Genomic DNA, 25849 nt, shown 5'->3' with positions numbered 1-25849 from the left:
TGAAAACTACAGTATTAGAGAAATGTCACTATTCTGTATCCAGTAAACTTTAGCAGGTGTACACCATCAAATGTGTAATTGTCAAGATCAGAAATATGTGTTTGCAGACTTTTTTCCTGTTCCAAAATTTTGCAGAACTCAAAGACAACTAATAACGTAAAGAAAATCTGCTATAGTTTATTTTTACAAAATCTGCACGTAACCATTTTTAAAATTCTCTGCCCGGTCCAGGATCATTACCCAAAATCCCCTTCTCTGATGATATGCTGTACACTGTCAGTTTTCAAGAGCATGAAGATGAACGACGTCAGGATGCGGCAGTGGGAGATGCTGAAGTGGGACGCATAGATGCATATTCCAAATGCATAGAGACCATATCTTTCCCCCGAATAATACTATGTAAAGCTCTGAAGTTGCATAAGTCAAGGAAATCATAATTGCACGTTTGGACTTTGTTTTATTTGTTATTCAGCTCTTGCGATATTCTGAAGGTAAAGGGAAGTTTATGTAATGTTTAAATGTTATTTGAGGAGCTCTTTAATATCTTCAGTTATGACCTTTAAAAACTATCAAATCTGCAGTTAACTACATGTGACATACATTCTGTCAGAGACTGTTTTGTCCGAAACTATGTGCACATTCATTTTGTGAGAATATCCATTTGTAAACCGTTCTTAGTACCTGCTTGAGGCGCTGTTTCATTGGTGATAGTGGGCGGGGCCAGTAAAGCTGATGATCACTCATAAGAGCTGAAGAAAGAGGAAGAAAGTGAAACAGTCACATGTAGAGACACACAGACAACATTCAGCATCAAGAAGATCAACAGAGCTGCTGTGAAGCTGAACTCACAATGAACTTCCTCCTCATCTTCACTTTCTTCATCATCTCAGGTCACAACTTTTCTCTTTCTCATCATGTCATCATACACTTATTTCACTCATTTATATCACTGGACACACAAATGAAAGGACTAGATGAGCTTTCTGACACTATCAATCTGATTGACAGGTGCTGTGAGATGCATCGATGTGATTGGATATTCTGGAGGAAGTGTTTTCGTGGATTCACAGAAACTTTGGTGTAAAGACTGTTTTAAATACATGACTCAACTCAACCCCCACAAAAACATAATCAGCTATAACAAAAATAAACGCTGGATTAATAAAGGACGATTCACTCTGTTTTGTGATAAGAAAGGATATTTAATTATCCTGATCAGAGATGTGAACACACAGGATTCTGGATCATACCGGATTGAGTTTGATGACAAATGGTCTATTGATATGAACCTGAATGTGAAAGAAGGTGAGTTATTATAAACATGAGAGAAGGATCTGCTGATCATGTCAAAGCTTCTGATGATTGTGAAATAAATGTCTTCATATGTGATTGACAGATTCATGTTGTGGGGCGTCACAGACAGTGATGGTGAATACTGGACAAACTGCAAACTTCACCTGTCAATATTCACAAGATGATAAAACTCATGACAAGATATTTTTGAAAAAAGGAAATGAAATGATTGAGACAGTTTTTTCCACTACTAATATAAAGAAAAAGAAGGAAAGACTGAACATTCATGATGACGCACAAAACAATCTCTTCAGTGTGAGAATGACTGATGTGAGATCAGAAGATGCAGGAGTTTATTTATGTGGAGTTCAGATCTACAGAGACTCCTACAGTTACTCTATTCTTACTGCTGTTCATCTTCACATTATGAGTGAGTAGAAGAAACTCTCAATAACATCTGGTGTGGCTGTTAGTTATTTGCATTGAGTTTTTTTTATCATGTGTCCAAAATGGATGATGTTTGTGTTTTTGAAGTCCCTCCAGTGTTTGGAGATGAAGGAAAATCTGCTCAGATCATCTGTCCTTATGATCCCATCTATACATCAACGTCAAAGTATCTGTTGAAGACCTCCACTGCAGATGAAAACACTCTCATGAAGACTGTGAGAGACCAGAATGAAATGGAGATGAACAGATTGAGTCTGAATGATGACACGACAGCAAGTGTGTTCAGTGTGAACATCACTGGACTGACAGCAGAGGATTCTGGGAAATACTGCTGTGCAGTGACATTAGAAACAGACGTGATTTATCTTTACACTCATCTCATTATTATCATCAAACAGGGTGAGACACATTTTCACTAATAATGAATATAAAAACTGACTTTGTTTGAATGTGAATCTTTATTATTTCTTCTTTAAAGAACTTCTCTTGAATAAGAGTGAAGGAGACAACATGTCAATGGAGTGCAAACATCACGCTGAATATCAGAAAGTCTTCTGTAAAGCACATGAAGTCTCAATGTGTGTCAATGATGGAGTTTCATCACAGTCAGTCAGAGATGATGGATTCTCTTTAAGTGATGAAACGTCTACTGGAGTCTTTACTGTAAACATCAGTCATCTGAGAGAAGAGCATTCTGGGATATACTGGTGTGGATCTAACATGATCACTAAAGTGCATCTAAACGTCTCCAGAGGTGAGAGAATTTAATTTCTTTACTTGCATCATTTTTAGACAGACAAGCACATTCATTTTTCCATCTCTTCCACATATGTGTTTGAATAATTTGTTATTATGGAGAATGAATATGACGGTTTTTACTGAAAGTTATAATTTATAATTGCATATAAACTATCACACTGAAGTGTTTGCATTCATGCTTAAAATGTAGTTGCCATTTTCACAAATTTACAGATTTTAAAGTTTATCATTTTGTGAATAATTTTGAAATTAAAAGCACCAGTGACTTTATGTGCTCTTGTCCTGCAGTGAGTGACTAAAGTTAAACTATTGAATATTTTATACAATCATTTAAATTGACAATGTAAGAGAAAGAGAAGCTTTTAAGCAGACAGGGTCAACTTGAGTTTTGTGGTCATTGTGATTTTTAGTTTTCCTGTAGCTCAACTGCCTTTCCAGATAGCAAAGATTAAAGCAATAAACCTTGCGTTGCCGTGCATTTTATAACAGCTAATGCCGATGTGGCACGATGTGAAGCGGACTGCCTAAACTCCCTTAGCTGTTATGAAATGGACTGTAACCCTCTGAGTTGCTGGGCTTATTGCTTTTCTAAGAAACGGTTATTCCATATGCGTAGCAAGGTTTCATAGAATAAAGTAAATGAAGTGATACATAGGCTATGTAATGCGGGCAGCCGTTATGAAACGGGGTATTTTATAACATTTTAGAATTCAGCTTAGTCAATCAGAATCAAGGACCAGAACTGACCGTTTTATTAAATTGATATATTATTGATTCAATGTAACATTGCTTATTAATGCAGTGGACAATTCTTCATTGTTACTTATACCTGGAGGTATAAAAAATTATAATTTCTGTGCTGTGTCCAGTGAAACCTCCGCTGGCTTTACATTATAGCCAATAATCAGATTATATCAGTATAAATTTAGAATAATCTTAAAGTAGTGATAGTTTTATATGAAGTGTGTTAGTTTTTGAGAAACGCTGGAGGTCTGTTTGTGTGATGAACTGACATGTTATTTTCCGACCACAGAAAATAGTTGAAAGTTCATGGTGTACATTTGTTTAAGACGTGAAGGTTTAACGAACACATCCAGGAAACCAACAGTGAGACCACAAGAAGAGAGATAAATACACTTAAGAACAGAGGTTATGTGCAGTCTGCACAAGATAAACTATTGTTTTATAAAACTACATTGATAGCTTATCATTTAGTGTTAAATGCAAACACTGGAAATATTGTTATATTTAACACATCACGTGTGGACTTAAAACAATCCACAAATATTGCGATGAACAGAACAACAAAGACTGTTTGTGAAATACTTTAAAACATAATGGAGTTTGTATTATTGTACATTCATGTTTAGATTTTGGCCGACACTTTTAATCAAAGAGTTTTGCAGCGTATTTAAGGTGCATGTTTTTAAACAATATTATGTTTTCTTGGAATCAAACTCACAAATATGTCAAATATTGAATGTGTAAATATGTATTTGTGTAAATATCTTCAAGTGTCTGTATATAGTTATTATTTTGTTTAGTTTCAGATTCCTCAGTGATAAAGATGATGATCATTATTGTGTGTGTTTGTGTGATTCTGCTGCTGATTGGAGGAATCACTCTGATTATAGTTTATAAATTCAGACACAACAAGACACAAGGTCATGATCACACACACACATAAAATATAAGATAACAGATAATAAATATACAATAAAGTAATTTTGTCAATGCTCTCCCAGATCCTAGATCATTACCCACAATCCCCTCCTCTGATGATGTTCTGTACGCTGCTGTCAGTTTCCACAAGCATGAAGATTCTGTCAGTGATGCTTCAGTCGCCTTCAGTAAGGACGTGATTTACAGTTCTGTCAGTCAAAACACAAGACTTGAATAACACAAACATTATTCAAACTTTTATCTTCACCTGTCCCACTGCAAATATCTTTTCCTACAATTTAATTATCCTCCTAAATATCTGCTGTAAAATAGCCAGTTAAACCTCATAACATTGGCACAGACCTGTTAAAACACTTTAATTGGTTTTTAATTTGAGATTTTAATAACTTGAGCTATTGAAAAACCTCAGAAATGTTGGAAATATGAGCTAACGACTTATTGAGAACGTATCTTGTTTTTACATATTGGCATGCCTTTAATATTACAAATGCAATTTTTGCTGTATACAATATTATCAATATCGTGTTATCGCAATAGCAAAATTGTCTCAATATTATCGTGGTCACATGACTCTTTAAAACGATCTTCCGGGCATAACATAAAGAAAGTAAAAAAAAGATTGGCAAGGTACATCTTGTGCTATTGTTTTTTTTAAAGGGATTTTTAGTTCATTTGACCATCTGATATTACAACTCATACTTCTAAGCAACAGTTATGATTAGATAAAGAAAAGAAGATGCTTATGGCACGTTTCCAAGTCGTCATTGGTCATTTTAAATATTGCAATAAATTCCGTACCGTGGAATTATCATACGGTGAGATTTTTATATTGTAACATCCCTAATATTATATTATATCTTATACTGTTTTAATCAAAAACACCTCAAATTAAAAAATATATTATTAAGATTATTAATGTGAAAGACGAACTCTTGTGCTTTTCTTTTCTTTGCTGTTTAATTCTTTTGATCATATAAGGCAGATGTCACAGTTGCGTTTCTTGTGACAATCAAACATGTGAGTCAGATGAAGGTGAGATTAAAAACAGGAAATGGTTTATGGTTTCAAAAATAGTCTCAAAAGTTTCCACAGCTCTTCTCTCTCAGCATTGAGCTAGTTACTGACATGACTCTGTCCTCCTTGTCATGAGTTTTGTGGACAGAGTCATGACAGTACCATGTCTTTGTGCCTGTTTTGTTATGTTTGGAAGACACGTGGCTATTGTGGTTACTTTGCGCCACGTGTTTCTCCTGTTCCTGCCCTCTTGTTCCCCAGTAATCTCCCCATCAGTGTTTCATTCCCGTCACCTGCCCGTGTACGCTTACCTTGTGCCTTGCCTACCCTTGTTTGTAATTCCCCCGTGTTTTGTGTGAGGAGTCCCTTGTTTACATTGTTTTTGGACTTAACGTTTTTATTATCTTGGGTCTTGTTTGTTTGCCCCTTTGAGAGAAGTTTTTGTTTGAATCCTTGTTTTGATTTATTGGTCACTGAATTTGTTTTTACATTTGCTTAAATTTGGACAGTCTATTTTTAAATAGTTTAAATGTGTGATTCCTCTTTTATTATTTGTTTATAATAATAATAATGTGTTCAATAATGAATCTTTACAGCAGTACACACACTTAACACAGACGTGATGATGTGAATTAATGTTGTGGCGCCATCTAGAGGTGAATGATAGTAAGAGTTCTGACTGACTGCTGCTGTCCGCGGTGCTGAACCTGGGGCCCAGGTCACGCCCCTTTTGAAGAAACACACATTGGACCCCTCTACTACCGACAGTTACAGACCTGTCTCTCTCCCGTTTTATTGCAAAAACCTTTGAAAGGGGTTGGGACTAGAATGGAGTTTGAAAGGGATTTTCGGGACGGGTGAGAAAATGGGGGAGTGTGATGAAGAACCTTTTTTCTTTCTTAAAGATTATAGCGTTTTTTTTGACTAAGTATATAAAGCTCTGAAGTTCCATATCCCGGTACTAGGAATCGCACCTTAATAAGATGCTTGCGACCCGCGTATAAACCGAGAGACAGATCGCCCATCAAAAAAAGGCAAATGTCTGAAATTAATCATAACTATTTTGTGTAAACTAATAAAACACTTGTGTAGTCATAGTTTATGGTTCGGAAATCAGAATTGCACGTTTGTACTTTATTTTACTTAATATTCAGCTCTTGCGAGGACAGTATAAGTTTATGTAATGTTGGAATATTATTTGAGGAGCTCTTTAATATCTCCAGTTATGACCTTTAAAAACTCTGTAGTCAACTACATGTGACATACATTCTGTAAGAGAGTGTTTTGTCTGAAACTTTTTGTACATTCAATTTGTGAGAATATCCATTTGTACATGTTCTTAGTACCTGCTAGAGGCACTGTGTGCGTGTGATGAATGACGTGTGATGAATGACATTGCATTATCCTATACATTTATACATAGGTATCTGCAATCCCCTGCAATTGAACCCACAACCTTGCGTTGTTAACGCAATGCTCTTACCACTGAGTTGCAGTGAGAAGCTTTGATGTGATATTCTGGAGGAAGGGTCCATGTTTCTTTAAGGAAATCATAATGTTAAGATTGTTTTAAATATATCACTAAATTCCCCCCACAGATAAACAGGATAAAATGACTGAGGAGGTCATATGAGATTTTTAAGGTTACATAACCAAAACACACACAGATGGGACTTTTTAGGACAGTTTTTCAATGCATTGCTTCTTAATGCAACAAACTTAAGAACTGTGATGCTATGAAGGATCTGCATGTGTGAACACATCTGTGCTTTTGATATCACATACACATTGTTGCACATGATGCAAGTTTTAATGGCAACAGATTCCAAATAACCATACAAAGCTACTAATGAGATGTTCACCCACTGTCCTACGGTGAGAAGCTTGACAGGTTTATTCTTACCTGTTCAATCATCTTTGGTTGTGTTTATTCATCTCTACTATATTCTTCAAATATCGGAGGTGCATTGCATCTAAAAAACTTCAGTATGTGTAAAGAGCTCTTGGTGTGGTGTGATTAAAACAGGAAGCACAAACCATTAAATGACACTTCTAGAATACAAGTTTCCACTGCAAACATAAACTAGACACGACACAAAACCATAAAGCGTATATAAGTGTAAAGTGTGTTTAGAGATGGTAAAATGACCGTGTGACATTTGTCTTGAGCTGTTCACACCTCTCTGAATATTCTGAAGTTTCACCTACTTCATCTTTGTACGTACTGCAAATACTAACTTGTGTAAAGATATTTTTATAAAAACATCTCATCTCCGAATTGTGGATAAATTTGACGTGATCCGAGTTTTTCATTTACCGTTCATTCATATTCTTTTGTTAATAGGCTGATGCATGTGTTTGTACTAGAATCGTATATTTCATGTTATTTCAGGTGTTATGTGTGTAATAAGAAGTCTATTGTATGATATGAATGTTGTGTTAAGTGATCAGGTGTGTTTACCGGTCATTGTGATGACTAATATGTATTCAAACACTGAGAGAAATCATGACAAATACATTCTATTAAAACTTCAAATCAACATCATGTGTGTTTATTTCACTCCTCCTGCTGTTTATTGTTAGTCATGACACAAACCTTGGACAGTGTGTCACGTGATCACAGCTGAATATCACAAAAAACTGAAACTAATAAACTTGATTATTTGAGTGTCCACTAGAGGGCACTATTTTAGTGTGATGAATGACGTGTTGAGTCACTGGTGATAGTGGGCGGGGCCTGTAAAGCTGATGATCACTGATAAGAGCTGAAGAAGGAGGAAGAAAGTGAAACAGTCACATGTAGAGACACACAGACAACATTCAGCATCAAGAAGATCATCAGAGCTGCTGTGAAGCTGAACTCACAATGAACATCCTCCTCATCTTCACTTTCTTCATCATCTCAGGTCACAACTTTTCTCTTTCTCATCATGTCATCATACACTTATTTCACTCATTTATATCACTGGACACACAAATGAAAGGACTAGATGAGCTTTCTGACACTATCAATCTGATTGACAGGTGCTGTGAGATGCTTTGATGTGATTGGATATTCTGGAGGAAGTGTTCTTGTGGATTCACAAAAACGTTGGGGCAATGACTATACACAATATCTATACAAGAAGCACCCAGATGAATTGAAAATTTTAATTAATAGTGAAAAACACAATGCATGGATAAATAAAGGTAGATTTACTCTATTTTGTAATGAATCTAAAGCCCTCAAGATCTTCATCAGAGATCTCAACACACAGGATTCTGGAACATACTTGATTGGTGTTTCTGGTAAATGGTCTATTGATATGAATCTGAATGTGAAAGAAGGTGAGTTATTATAAACATGAGTGAAGGATCTGCTGATCATGTCAAAGCTTCTGATGATTGTGAAATAAATGTCTTCATATTTGATTGACAGATTTATGTTGTGGGGCGTCACAGACAGTGATGGTGAATACTGGACAAACTACAAACTTCATCTGTCAATATTCACAAGATTATAAAAATAATGACAAGATCATATTTAAAGAGGGGAAAGACTCCATTGAGTTTATCCACAGCACATGGAAGAACAAAGAGAGATTTAGTATTTCTGATGACAAAAATAATAAAATCTTTAGTGTGAGAATGACTGATGTGAGATCAGAAGATGCAGGAGATTATTTATGTGGAGTTCAGATCTACAGAGACTCCTACAGTTACTCTATTCTTACTGCTGTTCATCTTCACATTATGAGTGAGTAGAAGAAACTCTCAATAACATCTGCTGTAAATCAACACAGTCTGTGTTTGCTGCTGTAATATTTGATGTAGACATTAATTTTCATATGATATTTGTGATTGACAGGTAAAGTGGGTGTGGTCAGAGCGAGCGGATACTCAGCAGGTGGACTCATCTTCAAGTGTCATCACCATCAATACAAAAGCAATCATTTATCAATTTCACAGTCATTGAAATATCAAGTAGAATTTAACATGTGTTATTTCATGTCTTATAGATGCAGTTTTTTCTCATTGGTGGGTGAATAAATCTGTTTCTGTTGGTGATGAAGTGAATATTACCTGTCAGATCCCAGAGGAACATAAATTCAGTCCAAAGTTCTTCTGTAAAGAGGATGAAAATCACATCTGTCAAACCGTCAGCAGATCTGAAGTGAAACTAAATGATTTCTCTGATAAAAGTGTTTTTACTGTGATCATCAGTAATGTGACAGTGAGAGATGCTGGAGTTTACTGGTGTGGAACAGAAACCAGTCACACAGATTTCACTTTCATCTCTCTCACCACTAAAGTTCAACTCAAACTCATCAGTGAGTCCATTCTCTCTTTATATTTTGTCATTGCTTTTTATCACTATATATATTCACAAATCAATCTCATTACTGTGTTTTCTGTGCCTCCAGTGTTTGGAGATGAAGGAGGATCTGCTCAGATCATCTGTCCTTATGATCCCATCTATAAATCAAAGTCAAAGAAACTGTTGAAGAATTTTACAGATATAAAAACTCTCATGGAGATGAACAGATTGAGTCTGAATGATGACACGACAGCAAGTGTGTTTAGTGTGAACATCACTGGACTGACAGCAGAGGATGCTGGGAAATACAGCTGTGCAGTGACATCAGAAACAGACGTGATTTATCTTTACAGTCATCTCATTATTATCATCAAACAGGGTGAGACACATTTTCACTAATAATTAATATAAAAACTGACTTTGTTTGAATGTGAATCTTTATTATTTCTTCTTTAAAGAACTTCTCTTGTATAAGAGTGAAGGAGACAACATGTCAATGGAGTGCAAACATCACGCTGAATATCAGAAAGTCTTCTGTAAAGCACATGAAGTCTCAATGTGTGTCAATGATGGAGTTTCACAGTCAGTCAGAGATGATGGATTCTCTTTAAGTGATGAAACATCTACTGGAGTCTTTACTGTAAACATCAGTCATCTGAGAGAAGAGCATTCTGGGATATACTGGTGTGGATCTCACATCATTACTAAAGTGCATCTAAACGTCACCAGAGGTGAGAGAATTTGGTTTCGTAAATCTTATTAGCCTCATCATCAGCCAGACAAACAGTTATATTTCCTTAATGTGTTATTGCTTCAGAAGAACTAATATTGCTGTTTACACCGTAGTGTTTTTATCTACACACAGTATTTACAGTATATAAAGCATAACATTGATTTATTAGCAATTTATGCTTAAAGATGTAGTTGCCATTGCATTGAGTTGCGGTTTTGATCATTTCAGATCATTTTTAAATCAGTGACTTTAATTTCTGTGCTGATGTCCTGCAGTGAATGACAAAAGTTTGTAACTATTTCATGTTTTTTTAATAATTTTATTTACTGATGAAATACACAGTATTTACTTATATAAACTTATAAACAATTGTTATATAAACAATATAAACTTATATTATGGGACAGAAGTTATTTAAATCTTTACAATAAAACAATTGCTTAAGTTTTTAGGTCATTATGATTAATTTTATATCATATTTTGGTCTTTTAAATGCTGTCAATTAATCTGAAAAAATAATATTTAGTGTTGGATTCTTTACAGTAACAGTTTATTTCATTTTCAGTTTTTTTAACGATCACTTCTGTATTTGTCTCTGTCTGACCTGTGAAACCTCCACTGCCCTTAAAGATAATAACGAATGACCAATAATCAGATTATTTTAAATCAGTATTCATAAAGAGTAATCATCATATCTTTATATCAAATCTGTTATGTTTGGTGACAGAGTGTCTGAGAAACGCTGGAGGTCTGTTTGTGTGATGAACTGACGTGTTTTCTTCCGACCACAGAAAACAGTTGAAGGTTCCGGCTTGTAAATGTATTTGAGCTGTGAAGGTTTAACAAACACATTCAGGAAACAAACAGTTAAACCACATGAACAGAGAGAAATAAGAACAGAGGTTGTGTGAAGTCTACACAACATAAACCATTGTTTTATAAAACACTTATGTTATTATGAAGGGAGTAAAGTTGTGAAATACTGTAGATTATTTATGGAGTTTCGTTTAGCTTTCAATCTACATTCATGCTTACATTTACATTTATGCATTTGTCAGATGCTTTAGATCAAAGATATGTAGAGTGTAAATCTATAAATTGTTTTGCTTTTAGGAATATGTACATTCATATTCATGCTGGCACAATCTTTTATCAACTGAGCTGCAAAAACATAAAAAATATGCTCTGGGTGAAAATGTTCTTCAAATAATTGTATAGAATCTCACCTGTTACTATTTTGTTTAGTTTCAGATTCCTCAGTGATGAAGATGATGATGATCGCTGTTCTGTGTGTTTGTGTGATTCTGCTCCTGATTGGAGGAATCACTCTGATTATAGTTTATAAATTCAAACACAACAAGACACCAGGTGATGATCACACCCACATCACTGCCAGTAATAGCAAAATAGAATAAAATAACTATTAAAACAAATTCTTCATGTATCTGTCTCTTGTTTCCACTGGTTGTTGTGGACTTTTAGTATGTATTCCTTAGTTCCTGTTTCCTATGTTATGTTGTAGTTCTTTGCAGTTCTATTTGTTCATTGGCTCCCATGTGTGTCTTGTTAGCCCTCAGTAATTTGTGTATTTATACCCCTGTCTTTTCCATAGTCCTTGTTGGTGATTTTACATACTAATTGTGTAGTTTATATTTGTCCTTTTTTGTTGTTTTTGCAATTTCAGGTTTCTGTTACATGTTTTAGATTTATTAAACATTCATCAGCTGCATTTAGATTCATATTCTCTCTTCTGTTTCTAGACTGCGGGTAACCATTTTTTCTCTCCCAGGTCTAGGATCATTACCCACAATCCCCTCCTCTGATAATGTTCTGTACGCTGCTGTCAGTTTTCACGAGCATGAAGATTCTGTCAGTGATGTTACAGTCGCCTTCAGTAAAGAGCAGATTTTAACAGACTACGCAACTGTCAGACACACACAAGACTCAACTAATACATGTATTTAAACAGACTATAATATTTGAATATTTACAGTACTGTACAGGTTTTGAATAAACTTGTAAGAGACAAATGAGCTTTTCACCATTTCCAATGCAAACAAACCACAGTGCCTTTTGCTGCATTTTATAAAACTTCTTAAAAAGTCGCTCTTAATTTTACAATTGGCTTTTTTGCTTTTAAACTGGCTTTATCTAAGTTTACTGGCTTCATAAGCACATGACAATAAACCTTCTAATCTGTCTTCTTCTGGTGATGAATTATTAATATGAAAGATGAATTCTCTTTTCTTTCACTCGCTGTTTTATGCCTGTGATCAAATCAGGCAGATGTCACGGTTGTGTTTCTTGAGACAAACAAACATGTGAGTCAGACGAAGGTGAGATTAAAAACAGGAAATGGTTTAAAAATAGTCACAAAAGTTTCCATGAGGCTCTTCTGTCTCTGTGCATGTGATGGTTACTGATCGCTGCTTTTGTTTTGCATCAGATTCAATTGTGAATGGATGTTGTGGCGCCATCTAGAGGTGAATGATAGTAAGAGATCTGACTGACTGCTGCTGTCCGCGGTGCTGAACTCACTGATGCTGATCACACACACATCACAACTGCAAACATCACACACACACACACACACACACACACACACAACAGTCACATCACAACACTCCAATCACATCAATCACATATGATCCACAGAAGAGATCTGTGTTGCTTTTAGTTTTAGAAAACATTTGTTTTTCTCAATACATATCTCACAAAACTCTGTGGTGTCCGTGTGAAATCTTTATCAAATGTTTTATTCAGTGCTTAGCCTGTTGAATAATTGAAAATTCTGAAAATATTTCTATATACACAATGTTTTAAACATGTTTTGTTCCCATAAAGCAATGCTAATGTTGGCACATTTGCACGTCGATCTTCTAGCGCCGTCTAGTGGAATATTGAAATAATTTCACTCTAAAGTTGTTTCTTTGTCTTTGTTTCTTATATAATTGACCTGCATGATACACGATTATTTAAAGCTGTCAGATCACACTATGCTTGTAGCAGACAGACTTGACGTAGCCATGATATGTAGTTCAATTCACATTGTTATATTTTTTACTTTTCTAAGATTTATCATGTCTGTTCCGTTCCGTGTATTTTGAAATGTCGTTGCTAGAGATGGCAGCCATTATGATGACGTCAGTGATGAAGGGAGGAGCGAGTGTTTATCAATCGTTTAACATTACAACGAAGTTTATTAAGCATCCATTAAAAAGACAAAAGTTCTGATCTTCTTCGTGAGTATTTCGTGTAGGTTAATAATAAACGTGTAGTTTATTGTTTGGAAATTATTATTATTGCACGTTTGTACTTATTCATCCATTACGGTGATTTTCTGAAGGTAAACAGATATTTCAATGTATGTGTGATATACAATAAAACTTTATCAGGTATGTTGTGTATCCATCAACACTAAAATGTTAAAAATTACAACATATTGTCTAATTTGGATGTTTGTGTATCAGTGATGGCCTCTAAAACCAGCAGAAAACTACAGTAACATTAATTCTGTCGAGCAATGTTTTGTCTGAGACGTTTTGTACATTAAATGTGTGAGAATATACATTTCAAAAGAAAATAACACACCAGATAGAGGCGCTGTGTGAGTGTGATGAATGACGCGTTGAGTCACTGGTGATAGTGGGCGGGGCCTGTAAAGCTGATGATCACTGATATGAGCTGAAGAAAGAGGAAGAAAGTGACATACAGTCACATGTAGAGACACACAGACAACATTCAGCATCAAGAAGATCAACAGAGCTGCTGTGAAGCTGAACTCACAATGAACATCATCCTCATCTTCACTTTCTTCATCATCTCAGGTCACAACTTTTCTCTTTCTCATCATGTCATCATACACTTATTTCACTCATTTATATCACTGGACACACAAATGAAAGGACTAGATGAGCTTTCTGACACTATCAATCTGATTGACAGGTGCTGTGAGATGCATCGATGTGATTGGATATTCTGGAGGAAGTGTTCTTGTGGATTCACAGAAACTTTGGTGTAAAGACTGTTTTAAATACATGACTCAACTCAACCCCCACAAAAACATAATCAGCTATAACAAAAATAAACGCTGGATTAATAAAGGACGATTCACTCTGTTTTGTGATAAGAAAGGATATTTAATTATCCTGATCAGAGATGTGAACACACAGGATTCTGGAACATACCGGATTGAGTTTGATGACAAATGGTCTATTGATATGAATCTGAATGTGAAAGAAGGTGAGTTATTATAAACATGAGTGAAGGATCTGCTGATCATGTCAAAGCTTCTGATGATTGTGAAATAAATGTCTTCATATGTGATTGACAGATTCATGTTGTGGGGCGTCACAGACAGTGATGGTGAATACTGGACAAACTACAAACTTCACCTATCAATGTCCACAAGATGATAAAACTCATGACAAGATATTTTTGAAAAAAGGAAATGAAATGATTGAGACAGTTTTTTCCACTACTAATATAAAGAAAAAGAAGGAAAGACTGAACATTCATGATGACGCACAAAACAATCTCTTGAGTGTGAGAATGTCTGATGTGAGATCAGAAGATGCAGGAGTTTATTTATGTGGAGTTCAGATCTACAGAGACTCCTACAGTTACTCTATTCTCACTGCTGTTCATCTTCACATTATGAGTGAGTAGAAGAAACTCTCAATAACATCTGGTGTAAATCAACACAGTCTGTGTTTGTATTGATGATGTTTATGTTTGTGTGTGTGAAGTGCCTCCAGTGTTTGGAGATGAAGGAGGATCTGCTCAGATCATCTGTCCTTATGATCCCATCTATAAATCAACGTCAAAGTATCTGTTGAAGACCTCCACTGCAGATGAAAACACTCTCATGAAGACTGTGAGAGACCAGAATAAAACTGAGATGAACAGATTGAGTCTGAATGATGACACGACAGCAAGTGTGTTTAGTGTGAACATCACTGGACTGACAGCAGAGGATTCTGGGAAATACTGCTGTGCAGTGACATCAGAAACAGACGTGATTTATCTTTACACTCATCTCATTATTATCATCAAACAGGGTGAGACACATTTTCACTAATAATGAATATAAAAACTGACTTTGTTTGAATGTGAATCTTTATTATTTCTTCTTTAAAGAACTTCTCTTGAATAAGAGTGAAGGAGACAACATGTCAATGGAGTGCAAACATCACGCTGAATATCAGAAAGTCTTCTGTAAAGCACATGAAGTCTCAATGTGTGTCAATGATGGAGTTTCATCACAGTCAGTCAGAGATGATGGATTCTCTTTAAGTGATGAAACATCTACTGGAGTCTTTACTGTAAACATCAGTCATCTGAGAGAAGAGCATTCTGGGATATACTGGTGTGGATCTCACATCATCACTAAAGTGCATCTAAACGTCACCAGAGGTGAGAGAATTAAATTTCACTTGCATCATGTCAACTTGATATCAAAAACTGTTTAAGATGTCATATCTGTATGCCGATTCTCTCACACTAGTATGCACTAATGCGTCACCAATAAGATTTGGTCAAAGTCATGAAGCAGCGTATGTGATAAATAATATATTTCACCAGCACACTGGCTCTTACTAAACTGGCTGAGGCAATAGGCGTACATTTAGTTCTAATTCACCTATTAGGCACATTTTGGGATATCACATCACCAAAAATCTGCTATAATATGCTGTCTGTCAATAAAAAGTGATTTGTTGTTATATATCAAACATTTTATTTTTACATTATTGCCTCTTTTATTGCACACATTTTCATGGTTAGATTTGGTGGACTGCAATGTACACTGTAAAAAATGCCTGTGAAATAAACAGTGAAAATCTTTTCTTTTGTCAGAATTTGTCAGTAAACAGTATGGATAAACACTGTAAAATTGTTAGTAAACATACATTTTTCATCCTCATTTATGAAATTAAAATTATATTATGAAGGTCTTTAGCAATACAGCTTTCATAAGAAAGACGAATAAACGCCTGAAGATAGTTCTGCTTCTCAAATGTAACTGCTGACAGAATTGATACACTGATAAAAGTAAAAAGCAGAAACATTTGTTTTTAATCGCCCTTTTAAAACCTTAATAATAGTTTTTTATAGTGCAGACCTTTTTTCTTTCTTTTTGTGATGTATGGCGCCAGTTTATCAGGAAGTTAGGACTCGTTTATTTCACTTAGCGGAGGAAAAAAGTTCTTCATTCGAAAACATTTTGTGTGATTTTCTTATTTTGAACACAAGTTCATTTCAGAGCTTTAGATTGAACCACAGATGCTTTAAACAGAATGATGGATTTTAATAAACAGTTTTCGTGTTTCGTGTTCTTTGGTCATTTTGTTATGTGCGGTTCTGAATCGCTCGGCACATTTGTGAGCTTTTGACACTTTTAATCTGCACCAGCAGTAGATGTGAAGTCAACGGCTGCGGTTGTGCATGACTCTGAAGAGCAGCTTGCTGAAGTTTGCAGCGTTATTAGATGCAACCATGTTCATGTTTGCACGATGAAGAGGGTCAATTTCTCATACCAGATCTAAACCACAAATGAAGTTTGAGTTTAGTTTGACTGTGAGCAGTTACTCAGGAAACCACATCAGACCTGAACGACAGGAGAAACGTGAACAGAAAGAGAAGAAAACTAATACAGAAGATCAACTCTTCAAAAACAAAGACATTTAAACAAAAAATGATAGATGAGAACAGAATCAATCTCATGACAATCCTGAACTCTTTCATGAGCTGGATCGTTTTTATGAATTTGTTTGATTTGCTTGGTCTGAAGTTTACGCTTCATTATTGTTTTTTAATAGTCATATACATTTCTGTACAAAGCAGCCGCCAGCTATGAATTTCTCAGACTTGGTCAAAATGTAAATATTAAATTCATTCATAATTCAATCATAGTTTTCATCACACACCATCTCCAAACGTTGATCTTTACAGTTTGTGTAAAAGTGATTTTTGTGTGTGATTGTTTTAGTTTCAGATTTCTTCAACATCATCGTCATATCTGTGAGTGTTCTGCTGCTGATGAAAACAATAATGCTGCTGCTGAATTTAGGATTCATCAGAAATCAAACTGAAGCATCACACAGATGAAGTGAAACACACATAATGTTTAATGACGTTGGAAATAATACAGAAGAATGAAGTTGCTTCTGTGTCACATGTTGTGTTGAGTCTTCCGGGTCAGAGAGACGATTCGACAGCCCGCTCTGATCTATGAACAACACCTTTAATGCACAATCCCCTGTGATCTGTGTGAATAAAACACTTCACATGTTCACTCCTCTCTGAATCTTCTCATGTGTATCTTTCATCTCTTCCGATTTCTACAGCAGATCAAAGTTACTGAGAGCTTGTGAGAAATAGCATTTTATTATAACTTTATTCTTGCAGCTCATCTCGGTTGTGTGCATGAATTTAATCTTATCCAAGACTTGCTAATGTTGTGTTCACATTCACTTCATTTATGTTCTTGTGTTAATGAGCTCATCATTTATGTGTTTGTAGACTCATGTATTTCATTAATAAACTGTATTTTTTATTTCAGGTGTGATGTGTCATTAAAGTCTATTGTATGATATGAGTGGTGTGTGTTCATCAGATGTGTTTAGTGGTCAGTGTGAGGACTTATATACTACATCTGTATATGTGCTGAAACACTGAGAGAAATCATGTCTAATACATTCTAATAGTAAAACATCAAGTCAAATCAACATCATGTGTGTATTTTACTCCCCCTGCTGGATATTATTAGTCATTACACAAACCACTGACAGTGTGTCACGTGACCATTTCACACTATAATGAAACACTGAATGAGCTCATGTAACTGGATAGATGCTGAGGTGTATGACGTTTTTATGACTAATATATGTATATACTATGATAAGATTATAGTTTGTTAAGATAAATTGTATAAAGTATAAATTATCTCTTATCTTCTTTGTGTGAGCGGTGCTTTTTGATCACAAATCAATTTAAATGAGTGTGAGGGATTAATATCCATTAGAGGCGCTGTACCAGTGTGATGAACGACGTGTTGAGTCACTGGTGATAGTGGGCGGGGCCTGTAAAGCTGATGATCACTGATAAGAGCTGAAGAAAGAGGAAGAAAGTGAAACAGTCACATGTAGAGACACACAGACAACATTCAGCATCAAGAAGATCAACAGAGCTGCTGTGAAGCTGAACTCACAATGAACATCCTCCTCATCTTCACTTTCTTCATCATCTCAGGTCACAACTTTTCTCTTTCTCATCATGTCATCATACACTTATTTCACTCATTTATATCACTGGACACACAAATGAAAGGACTAGATGAGCTTTCTGACACTATCAATCTGATTGACAGGTGCTGTGAGATGCTTTAATGTGATTGGATATTCTGGAGGAAGTGTTCTTGTGGATTCAAGGAAACTTTGGGGCAATGACTATAAACAATATCTAAGAAAGCAGCATTTGAATAGATGGAATGACCTAATATATAACAAGAAAGAGTATAAATCGATTAATGAAGGAAGATTCACTCTGTATAGTGACACCTATGGAGATCTAATGATCTTCATCAGAGATCTCAACACACAGGATTCTGGAACATACCGGATTGGTGTTTATAACAAATGGTCTGTTGTTATGAATCTGAAAGTGAAAGAAGGTGAGTTATTATAAACATGAGTGAAGGATCTGCTGATCATGTCAAAGCTTCTGATGATTGTGAAATAAATGTCTTCATATGTGATTGACAGATTCATGTTGTGGGGCGTCACAGACAGTGATGGTGAATACTGGACAAACTGCAAACTTCACCTGTCAATATTCACAAGATTATAAAACTCATGAGAAGATCATATTTAAAGAGGGGAACGACTCCATTGAGTTTATCCACAGAACGTGGAAGAACAAAGAGAGATTTAGTATTTCTGATAAAACATATAAAAACATCTTGAGTGTTAGAATGACTGATGTGAGATCTGAAGATGCAGGAGTTTATTTATGTGGAGTTAGATTCTCCAACAGTTACTCTATTCTCACTGCTGTTCATCTTCACATTATGAGTGAGTAGAAGAAACTCTCAATAACATCTGCTGTAAATTCACACAGTCTGTGTTTGCTGAAGACATTGATTTATTCTCATATGATATTTGTGATTGACAGGTAAAGTGGGTGTGGTCAGAGCGAGCGGATACTCAGCAGGTGGACTCATCTTCAAGTGTCATCCCCATCAATACAAAAGCAACACAAAATATGTGAGTAAAGAATCAGATGTATGTTGTGAGAGGAAGTATCCATCAGTTCAGGATCAATGGACGGACAATGGAGATGTTTGTCTGTATGATGACACCAGATCAGGAGTCTTGATGGTGTATTTTAGAGAGCTGAACGCTGGACATGCTGGAACATACAAGTGTGGAGTGAATCCATCTCAATATACTGACACATTCACTCAAGTCCAGCTCCAGGTTAAAGACGGTGAGAAGCAGCGCTACAGTAACATGTTCCATAATGAAAGTTCATTCTCAATGGTTAAGAGCACATACTGCATTTCATTTAACATGAAGAATCAGTGTATGAATCTCAACAAAAGTTAACGATCTAACTTTTTTCACCAATATGGAGATTCATAAGCAGATTCTTCATTTATGAAAGATTTTTATTAATATTAGTATTTTTTTGTAAAATTGTGTAGCTTTCTTAAAGGCTGTTATTAGACAGCTGAGGCACACAACTAAGTTAAGAAAATTAACTACATTGTAAGTCTCAAATCTTCTCACATTTGATGATGCGTTAGATATGTTCCAAAATAATTTGCTATTGTTCAGCTGTTTGAATCACACCTCTAAAAAACTATATGACAACTAACAAAGATTAAGAGCCAACCTAAAGGCTATTAGATTGACTTCTCATTATTCAGGTTTCCATAAGTGATTGTGTTTGTTATCGAACAGTCATCACTTCATTATTCACACTAATTATTTCATTAACTTTACCTCTGCTTCAGTGTTACTTTTTGACACTCAGAGTGAGAATTATATAATCACAAAAAATGTTAGTTTAAAACTTGAGGTTTTGCTGTATAGATTTGAATATGTGTTATTTCATGTCTTATAGATGCAGTTTTGTCTCACTGGCGGGTGAATAAATCTGTTTCTGTTGGTGATGAAGTGAATATAACCTGTCAGATCCCAGAGGAACATAAATCCAGTCCAAAGTTCTTCTGTAAAGAGGATGAAAATCACATCTGTCAAACCGTCAGCAGATCTGAAGTGAAACTAAATGATTTCTCTGATAAAAGTGTTTTTACTGTGATCATCAGTAATGTGACAGTGAGAGATGCTGGAGTTTACTGGTGTGGAACAGAAACCAGTCACACAGATTTCACTTTCATCTCTCTCACCACTAAAGTTCAACTTAAACTCATCAGTGAGTTCATTCAGATGAACTATATTTGATTTAGCCACAAACATCTGTACAGAGATAGAGATGTTGAGGTAAAAAAGTGTAACGTAAATTAACATAACTTTTGATTGACAGATAAAGTGGGTGTGGTCAGAATGACAGGCTACTTAGGAGGTCAAATCATCTTCAAGTGTCATGACCAACAATACAAAAACAATCCCAAATATGTCTTTAAAGAATCTGATGGATTTCTTCAGGATCAATGGATGGACAACGGAGATGTTTGTCTATATGATGACACCAGATCAGGAGTCTTGATGGTGTATTTTAGAAAGCTGAACGCTGGACATGCTGGAACATACAGGTGTGGAGTGAATGCATCTCACTACATGGAAGTCCGACTGAAGGTTCAAGACGGTGAGAAATTTCACAAATAAATGATTTCTGGTCTATTTCGAATGTTCAAGTTTCTCATGTTTGATTCGTCTGGTTGACAGCATTTACAGAGAGACTGAACAAATCTGTTTCTGTTGGTGATGAAGTGAATATAACCTGTCAGATCCCAGAGGAACATAAATTCAGTCCAAAGTTCTTCTGTAAAGAGGATGAAAATCACATCTGTCAAACCGTCAGCAGATCTGAAGTGAAACTAAATGATTTCTCTGATAAAAGTGTTTTTACTGTGATCATCAGTAATGTGACAGTGAGAGATGCTGGAGTTTACTGGTGTGGAGCAGAAACCAGTCACACAGATTTCACTTTCATCTCTCTCACCACTAAAGTTCAACTCAAACTCATCAGTGAGTCCATTCTCTCTTTAATTTTTGTAAGCGTTTGATTTTTCATTATAAATAGTCAAATCAATCTCATTACTGTGTTTTCTGTGCCCAGTGTTTGGAGATGAAGGAGGATCTGTTCAGATCATCTGTCCTTATGATCCCATCTATAAATCGACGTCAAAGAAACTGTTGAAGAATTTTACAGATATAAAAACTCTCATGGAGATGAACAGATTGAGTCTGAATGATGACACGACAGCAAGTGTGTTTAGTGTGAACATCACTGGACTGACAGCAGAGGATGCTGGGAAATACAGCTGTGCAGTGACATCAGAAACAGACGTGATTTATCTTTACACTCATCTCATTATTATCATCAAACAGGGTGAGACACATTTTCACTAATAATTAATATAAAAACTGACTTTGTTTGAATGTGAATCTTTATTATTTCTTCTTTAAAGAACTTCTCTTGAATAAGCGTAAAGGAGACAACATGTCAATGGAGTGCAAACATCACGCTGAATATCAGAAAGTCTTCTGTAAAGCACATGAAGTCTCAATGTGTGTCAATGATGGAGTTTCATCACAGTCAGTCAGAGATGATGGATTCTCTTTAAGTGATGAAACGTCTACTGGAGTCTTTACTGTAAACATCAGTCATCTGAGAGAAGAGCATTCTGGGATATACTGGTGTGGATCTCACATCATCACTAAAGTGCATCTAGAGGTGAAAAGAAGTAAGTGTTACATTCTCAGAACCAAATATAGGCTGTTGGTTATCTATACATTAAGAAATCAGCAAAATCCTGTGTAAGCTTCAAATCAGGTTTAAATAGTGATACTGAGAGAGTCTGGGTCCATATGTTGACTGTGACTTTGTGTAATAAAACTACACTTTATCCCATCTCTAACCATGAAACTGAAATGGGAAATGAGCATCCACCCATACATGAGCATCAGGTTGTCTTCTGCTTAGAAAACAGAAGTGAGAAAAATCTACAGCCAGAAATAGATTGTAGGAAATTCACAGTTGCAAATGAACTCAAACCATCAGACTCTGAAGATGTTTAATAGATTTGGGATTGAGATTATAGATTCACGCAGTATGTGTCACATACATTATTGAAGTGCATGGGATGTTTTGAATAATTGAGATTGAAAGGCAGTAATGACATTTAACTGCTTTGAGTTTGAGTTTATTCAACATGGTGTGCTTTGTTTTTTTAACTCGTTCTCCAAATTCGATTTTATAATCTTCAAATTTGTGAAACTTCGTACATTTGCGTGTTTGTCTGTTCTTCAGGTGTTTTTGAAAAGATCATCGCTGGTAGCTGTGTGACTCCATTGCTGATAGGAGCATTGATCCTTATATTATGTAAATTTCGATATCTCAAGACTCGAGGTGAGGCACAAACACACACACACTTTTTAACAGTCTGTGCTGGTCTTATGGGACCTGGTACAGTTTCAACTTCCCCTTCTGTTTTTAATCACAAGATGTTTTCGCCATTTCATGTAAATTTGATGAGACGCTGCAAGGACGTTAATGGAAAATTAAAAATAGCAAACAAAAAAGTACAAATTGGAACGCTTGTAATGTGATGATCTGATGATAAATTCTTCATCATGTTTTACGTTACATTACCTTAATACTCTAACCAATTACAGCAACGTACAGTTTTACTAGTCTAATATTGAAAATATTAGGTTAAAATAACTTAAAATTTAATCACTTATTTCTCTACAATTTTAAGGTTTTTCATCTTTTTATTTAAGCCAGCAAATGAATAACAGTTTACTTATGTACATATCAAGCATGTAAGGTATGATAAATAAATGTATAACAATACATGTTTTATTTTTTGTATTTGTACTATTATTGTGTTCCACACAGGCACAAATGGCCAGACAGGGAGAAGACAGCAGACGACTGGAGAGGTGAGCTGTGTGTGTAGACGTCTGGCTATACAGGTGATGATCAGATATTTTTAAAAACATCCTCACAGATATAATGAAACATTTTCAGGTGTCTGATGCTGCCTGTGACTATGAGAATGTTCAAGACCTCAGAATGGAGCGTTTGGCCTCACACCATACAGAAGATGTGATGTATTCCACTGTTGGGATCCCATCAAACACTCCTCATCCACAAATGATATATTCTACTGTAAAATTACCCACAATCCCCTCTGATGATGTGCTGTACGCTGCTGTCAGTTTCAACAAGCATGAAGATTCTGTCAGTGATGCTACAGTCACCTTCTGTAAGGACCAGATTGCAACAGAGTACGCCACTATCAATCGCAACACAAGACTCAAGTAAAAGCTTTTTGTATTTGTTTGTTATTTATAGACCTTGTAGTGTTTTTATTGCGTGTTTAATATATATCATAAGAAATCACATTACAGACACATTTAACCCATTGAAGAACTTTATGCCGGTCCAGACCTGTAATCATTACAGCAGCCTCATTTATGTCCTTACTGTATTTACTGTACATGATCTGTTTATGTTTGTCTCCCCCTGCTGGTCAATTTCAAACATGCCATTAAAACCACCTTCAGTTCTGATGTTTAGGGACATTTGCCTAGCTGATAATAAAACGGAAGAAATTATCAGAAAATGATAGTAAGTTACATTTTAGTAACGACCTTCCACAAAACAAAAAAACACAAACCGTATTTTTTTTACTAAAAATACAAAAATACTATGGTAGTCAATGGCGCAAATTTCCTACATTCTTCTAAGTATCTTAACCCTAAAAAGTGATTTGTTTTCTCAACAGCCATATTGTATTATGTTAAATAATTCACATTTTTATCTTAACTTAAAATCCTTAGTCCATGCAACAAAAATATAAATTACAAGAAAAGCTGAAAAGTATGCAAAAGTGTGAATGGAAATCTGAGTTGTGCAAACTAACTAAAAATGAAGTGCACCAAACATACATTTCCAGTGCAATGAACTAGGAATACCCATAATCCCTTGCGCCTGAAAAGTTTGATTATTCAAGCTTTTTTGAATAAAAAGTCCTTTTTGGTTATTTATATGTTTACAAGATTGGAACAGGATTCTCAATCGTTCCAAAAATGGGCATTTCTTTCTTTGGTTAAGAAATCTTATCTCTATCTGTATTTTAAAGATAAAACATTATCCAGTTTACATGATCCAGAATTCACTACAAAAATATTATACTTTAACAATTTTAAGAAAAGAAACGTTTGAGATTGTATTATTTCACATTGTCACAAACCGTTTGAACTAACATTCAGACCTAATGTGTCCAATGGGGCCTCAGTAAATATATATTAATATGTCACAAAACGCTTGTATTGCCTAAATGAAATGTGCTGCTTTCTTTACCCGCGAACCCCCAGGAAGGTCATGTGACTGAAAACTACAGATATTATTTTATTATGCACTACGGCACGGTGCATGTCACCATTGTTGAGATTTGCATGATGATTCTTGATATGTGTTTAGTAAAATAATATGGTGAGTCCATGACTTGGTTGGATTTCCTAGAAATTAGAAAGGGAACTGCAGATGTCTTTAACAGTAAGTGGAGTGGCGGCCAAAGTAGTTTCTGTTCTGGGTTCAGAAGTGTCATGTTCTGTAATGTCTAGAGATTATATTTATCTTTGAACGTTCTTATTTTTCTCAAGAACGATTAAAACATAAACAGACAAAATAATGTTTGAGATTTTAGTATTCTATAATTGTTTGTTTTGCATTTATTAAAAGAATACATGTGGGCAATTGCTTCTTATTGCTGGATTTAACTGTCCTTAACATTACTTCATTTAACATAATGTTTTCTATCTTCTGTGATAAAAAACACATGTATTATGTACAATTTGTTAGAACCAAACCATGCTCTAATACCTTGAAAAGTAGAGATATCTAGTCAGAATGTCGTACTGCGTGTATTTTAAATAAACAATAAGGGACCGATGTTTTGCATGTTCACCACCTTAAAGAAACATTTTGATGTACAGGATTTAAATGAAAAGAGGACTTGAAGTGCCCCAGACCTTGTAATTGCTAACATTCTTCCAAATAATCTTTCTTTGTGTTCAACAAAACAATGTATACAGGTTTGAAACAATTTAAAGGAGCAGTATGTAACCTAGCGGTTGAGCTTGGCATAGCAGTCAAAATATTGGCATGGGTTTTTCCCCACCCCTCCTCAGACTTGACACTCGCAGGAGTTGCCAGACACCTACAGGAGTGTAATGGAAGCATAAACTCTTACACTAAGTGTATCTGATCATTTATACGATTGCAGTGGTTGTTTGCAAATGTACCAGCTCGTTTCAGGACTTGCGTCCTCCAGAGGTCGCATTTATGAGCCATATTTCTGTCTTGTTTAAATAACCGTAGTAAAAATGTATATTACTCCTCGTACGTTGTAAAATAATATAGTA

General features: G+C 35.4%; 3 protein-coding genes across 4 annotated transcripts; all 3 read left to right on the top strand.

Moving 5' to 3' along the window:
- Positions 1-770: 770 nt before the first annotated feature.
- On the top strand, positions 771-4399 carry LOC306897073 (polymeric immunoglobulin receptor-like; the record flags this gene model as incomplete). The annotated part of the gene is made up of 7 exons (XM_079461549.1): positions 771-890; positions 1009-1305; positions 1397-1723; positions 1828-2139; positions 2219-2494; positions 4044-4163; positions 4245-4399. The coding sequence occupies exons 1-7, from the start codon at positions 851-853 to the stop codon at positions 4397-4399; spliced, it is 1527 nt and encodes a 508-aa protein (XP_079317675.1). The 5' UTR covers positions 771-850.
- A 4854-nt stretch (positions 4400-9253) lies between these two features.
- LOC306897559 (polymeric immunoglobulin receptor-like) lies at positions 9254-12420 on the top strand. The gene is made up of 5 exons (XM_079462393.1): positions 9254-9506; positions 9600-9872; positions 9952-10224; positions 11472-11594; positions 12016-12420. Coding segments are annotated over exons 1-5 (846 nt in total). The 5' UTR covers positions 9254-9505; the 3' UTR covers positions 12192-12420.
- Positions 12421-13951: 1531 nt separating this feature from the next.
- Positions 13952-25177, top strand: LOC306897556 (obscurin-like). Of its 2 annotated transcripts, XM_079462388.1 has the most exons (13): positions 13952-14053; positions 14172-14468; positions 14560-14886; positions 18989-19297; positions 19398-19712; positions 20352-20663; positions 20775-21056; positions 21137-21439; positions 21531-21803; positions 21883-22158; positions 22725-22823; positions 23316-23359; positions 23448-25177. In XM_079462388.1, the coding sequence occupies exons 1-13, from the start codon at positions 14014-14016 to the stop codon at positions 23742-23744; spliced, it is 3174 nt and encodes a 1057-aa protein (XP_079318514.1). In that variant the 5' UTR covers positions 13952-14013; the 3' UTR covers positions 23745-25177. The 2 variants fall into 2 exon arrangements, with proteins under 2 accessions (XP_079318514.1, XP_079318515.1); XM_079462389.1 differs by lacking the exons at positions 13952-14053; positions 14172-14468; positions 14560-14886 and adding exons at positions 18357-18476; positions 18595-18897.
- The last annotated feature ends 672 nt before the right edge of the window (positions 25178-25849 follow it).

The sequence above is a fragment of the Barbatula barbatula genome (assembly GCF_947034865.1).
Source record: "Barbatula barbatula genome assembly, chromosome: 8".
In the NCBI taxonomy this organism is placed as follows: domain Eukaryota; kingdom Metazoa; phylum Chordata; class Actinopteri; order Cypriniformes; family Nemacheilidae; genus Barbatula; species Barbatula barbatula.
This window is presented reverse-complemented; position numbering and strand designations above follow the sequence as displayed.

Coding starts and splice junctions, on each gene's coding strand:
- LOC306897559 (XM_079462393.1), top strand. Junction 9,873..9,951: donor CATTATTATCATCAAACAGG/GTGAGACACATT, acceptor TCTTCTTTAAAG/AACTTCTCTTGTATAAGAGT. Junction 10,225..11,471: donor GCATCTAAACGTCACCAGAG/GTGAGAGAATTT, acceptor TATTTTGTTTAG/TTTCAGATTCCTCAGTGATG.
- LOC306897556 (XM_079462388.1), top strand. CDS start 14,014: ATGAACATCATCCTCATCTTCACTTTCTTCATCATCTCAG. Junction 21,057..21,136: donor CCGACTGAAGGTTCAAGACG/GTGAGAAATTTC, acceptor TCTGGTTGACAG/CATTTACAGAGAGACTGAAC. Junction 21,804..21,882: donor CATTATTATCATCAAACAGG/GTGAGACACATT, acceptor TCTTCTTTAAAG/AACTTCTCTTGAATAAGCGT.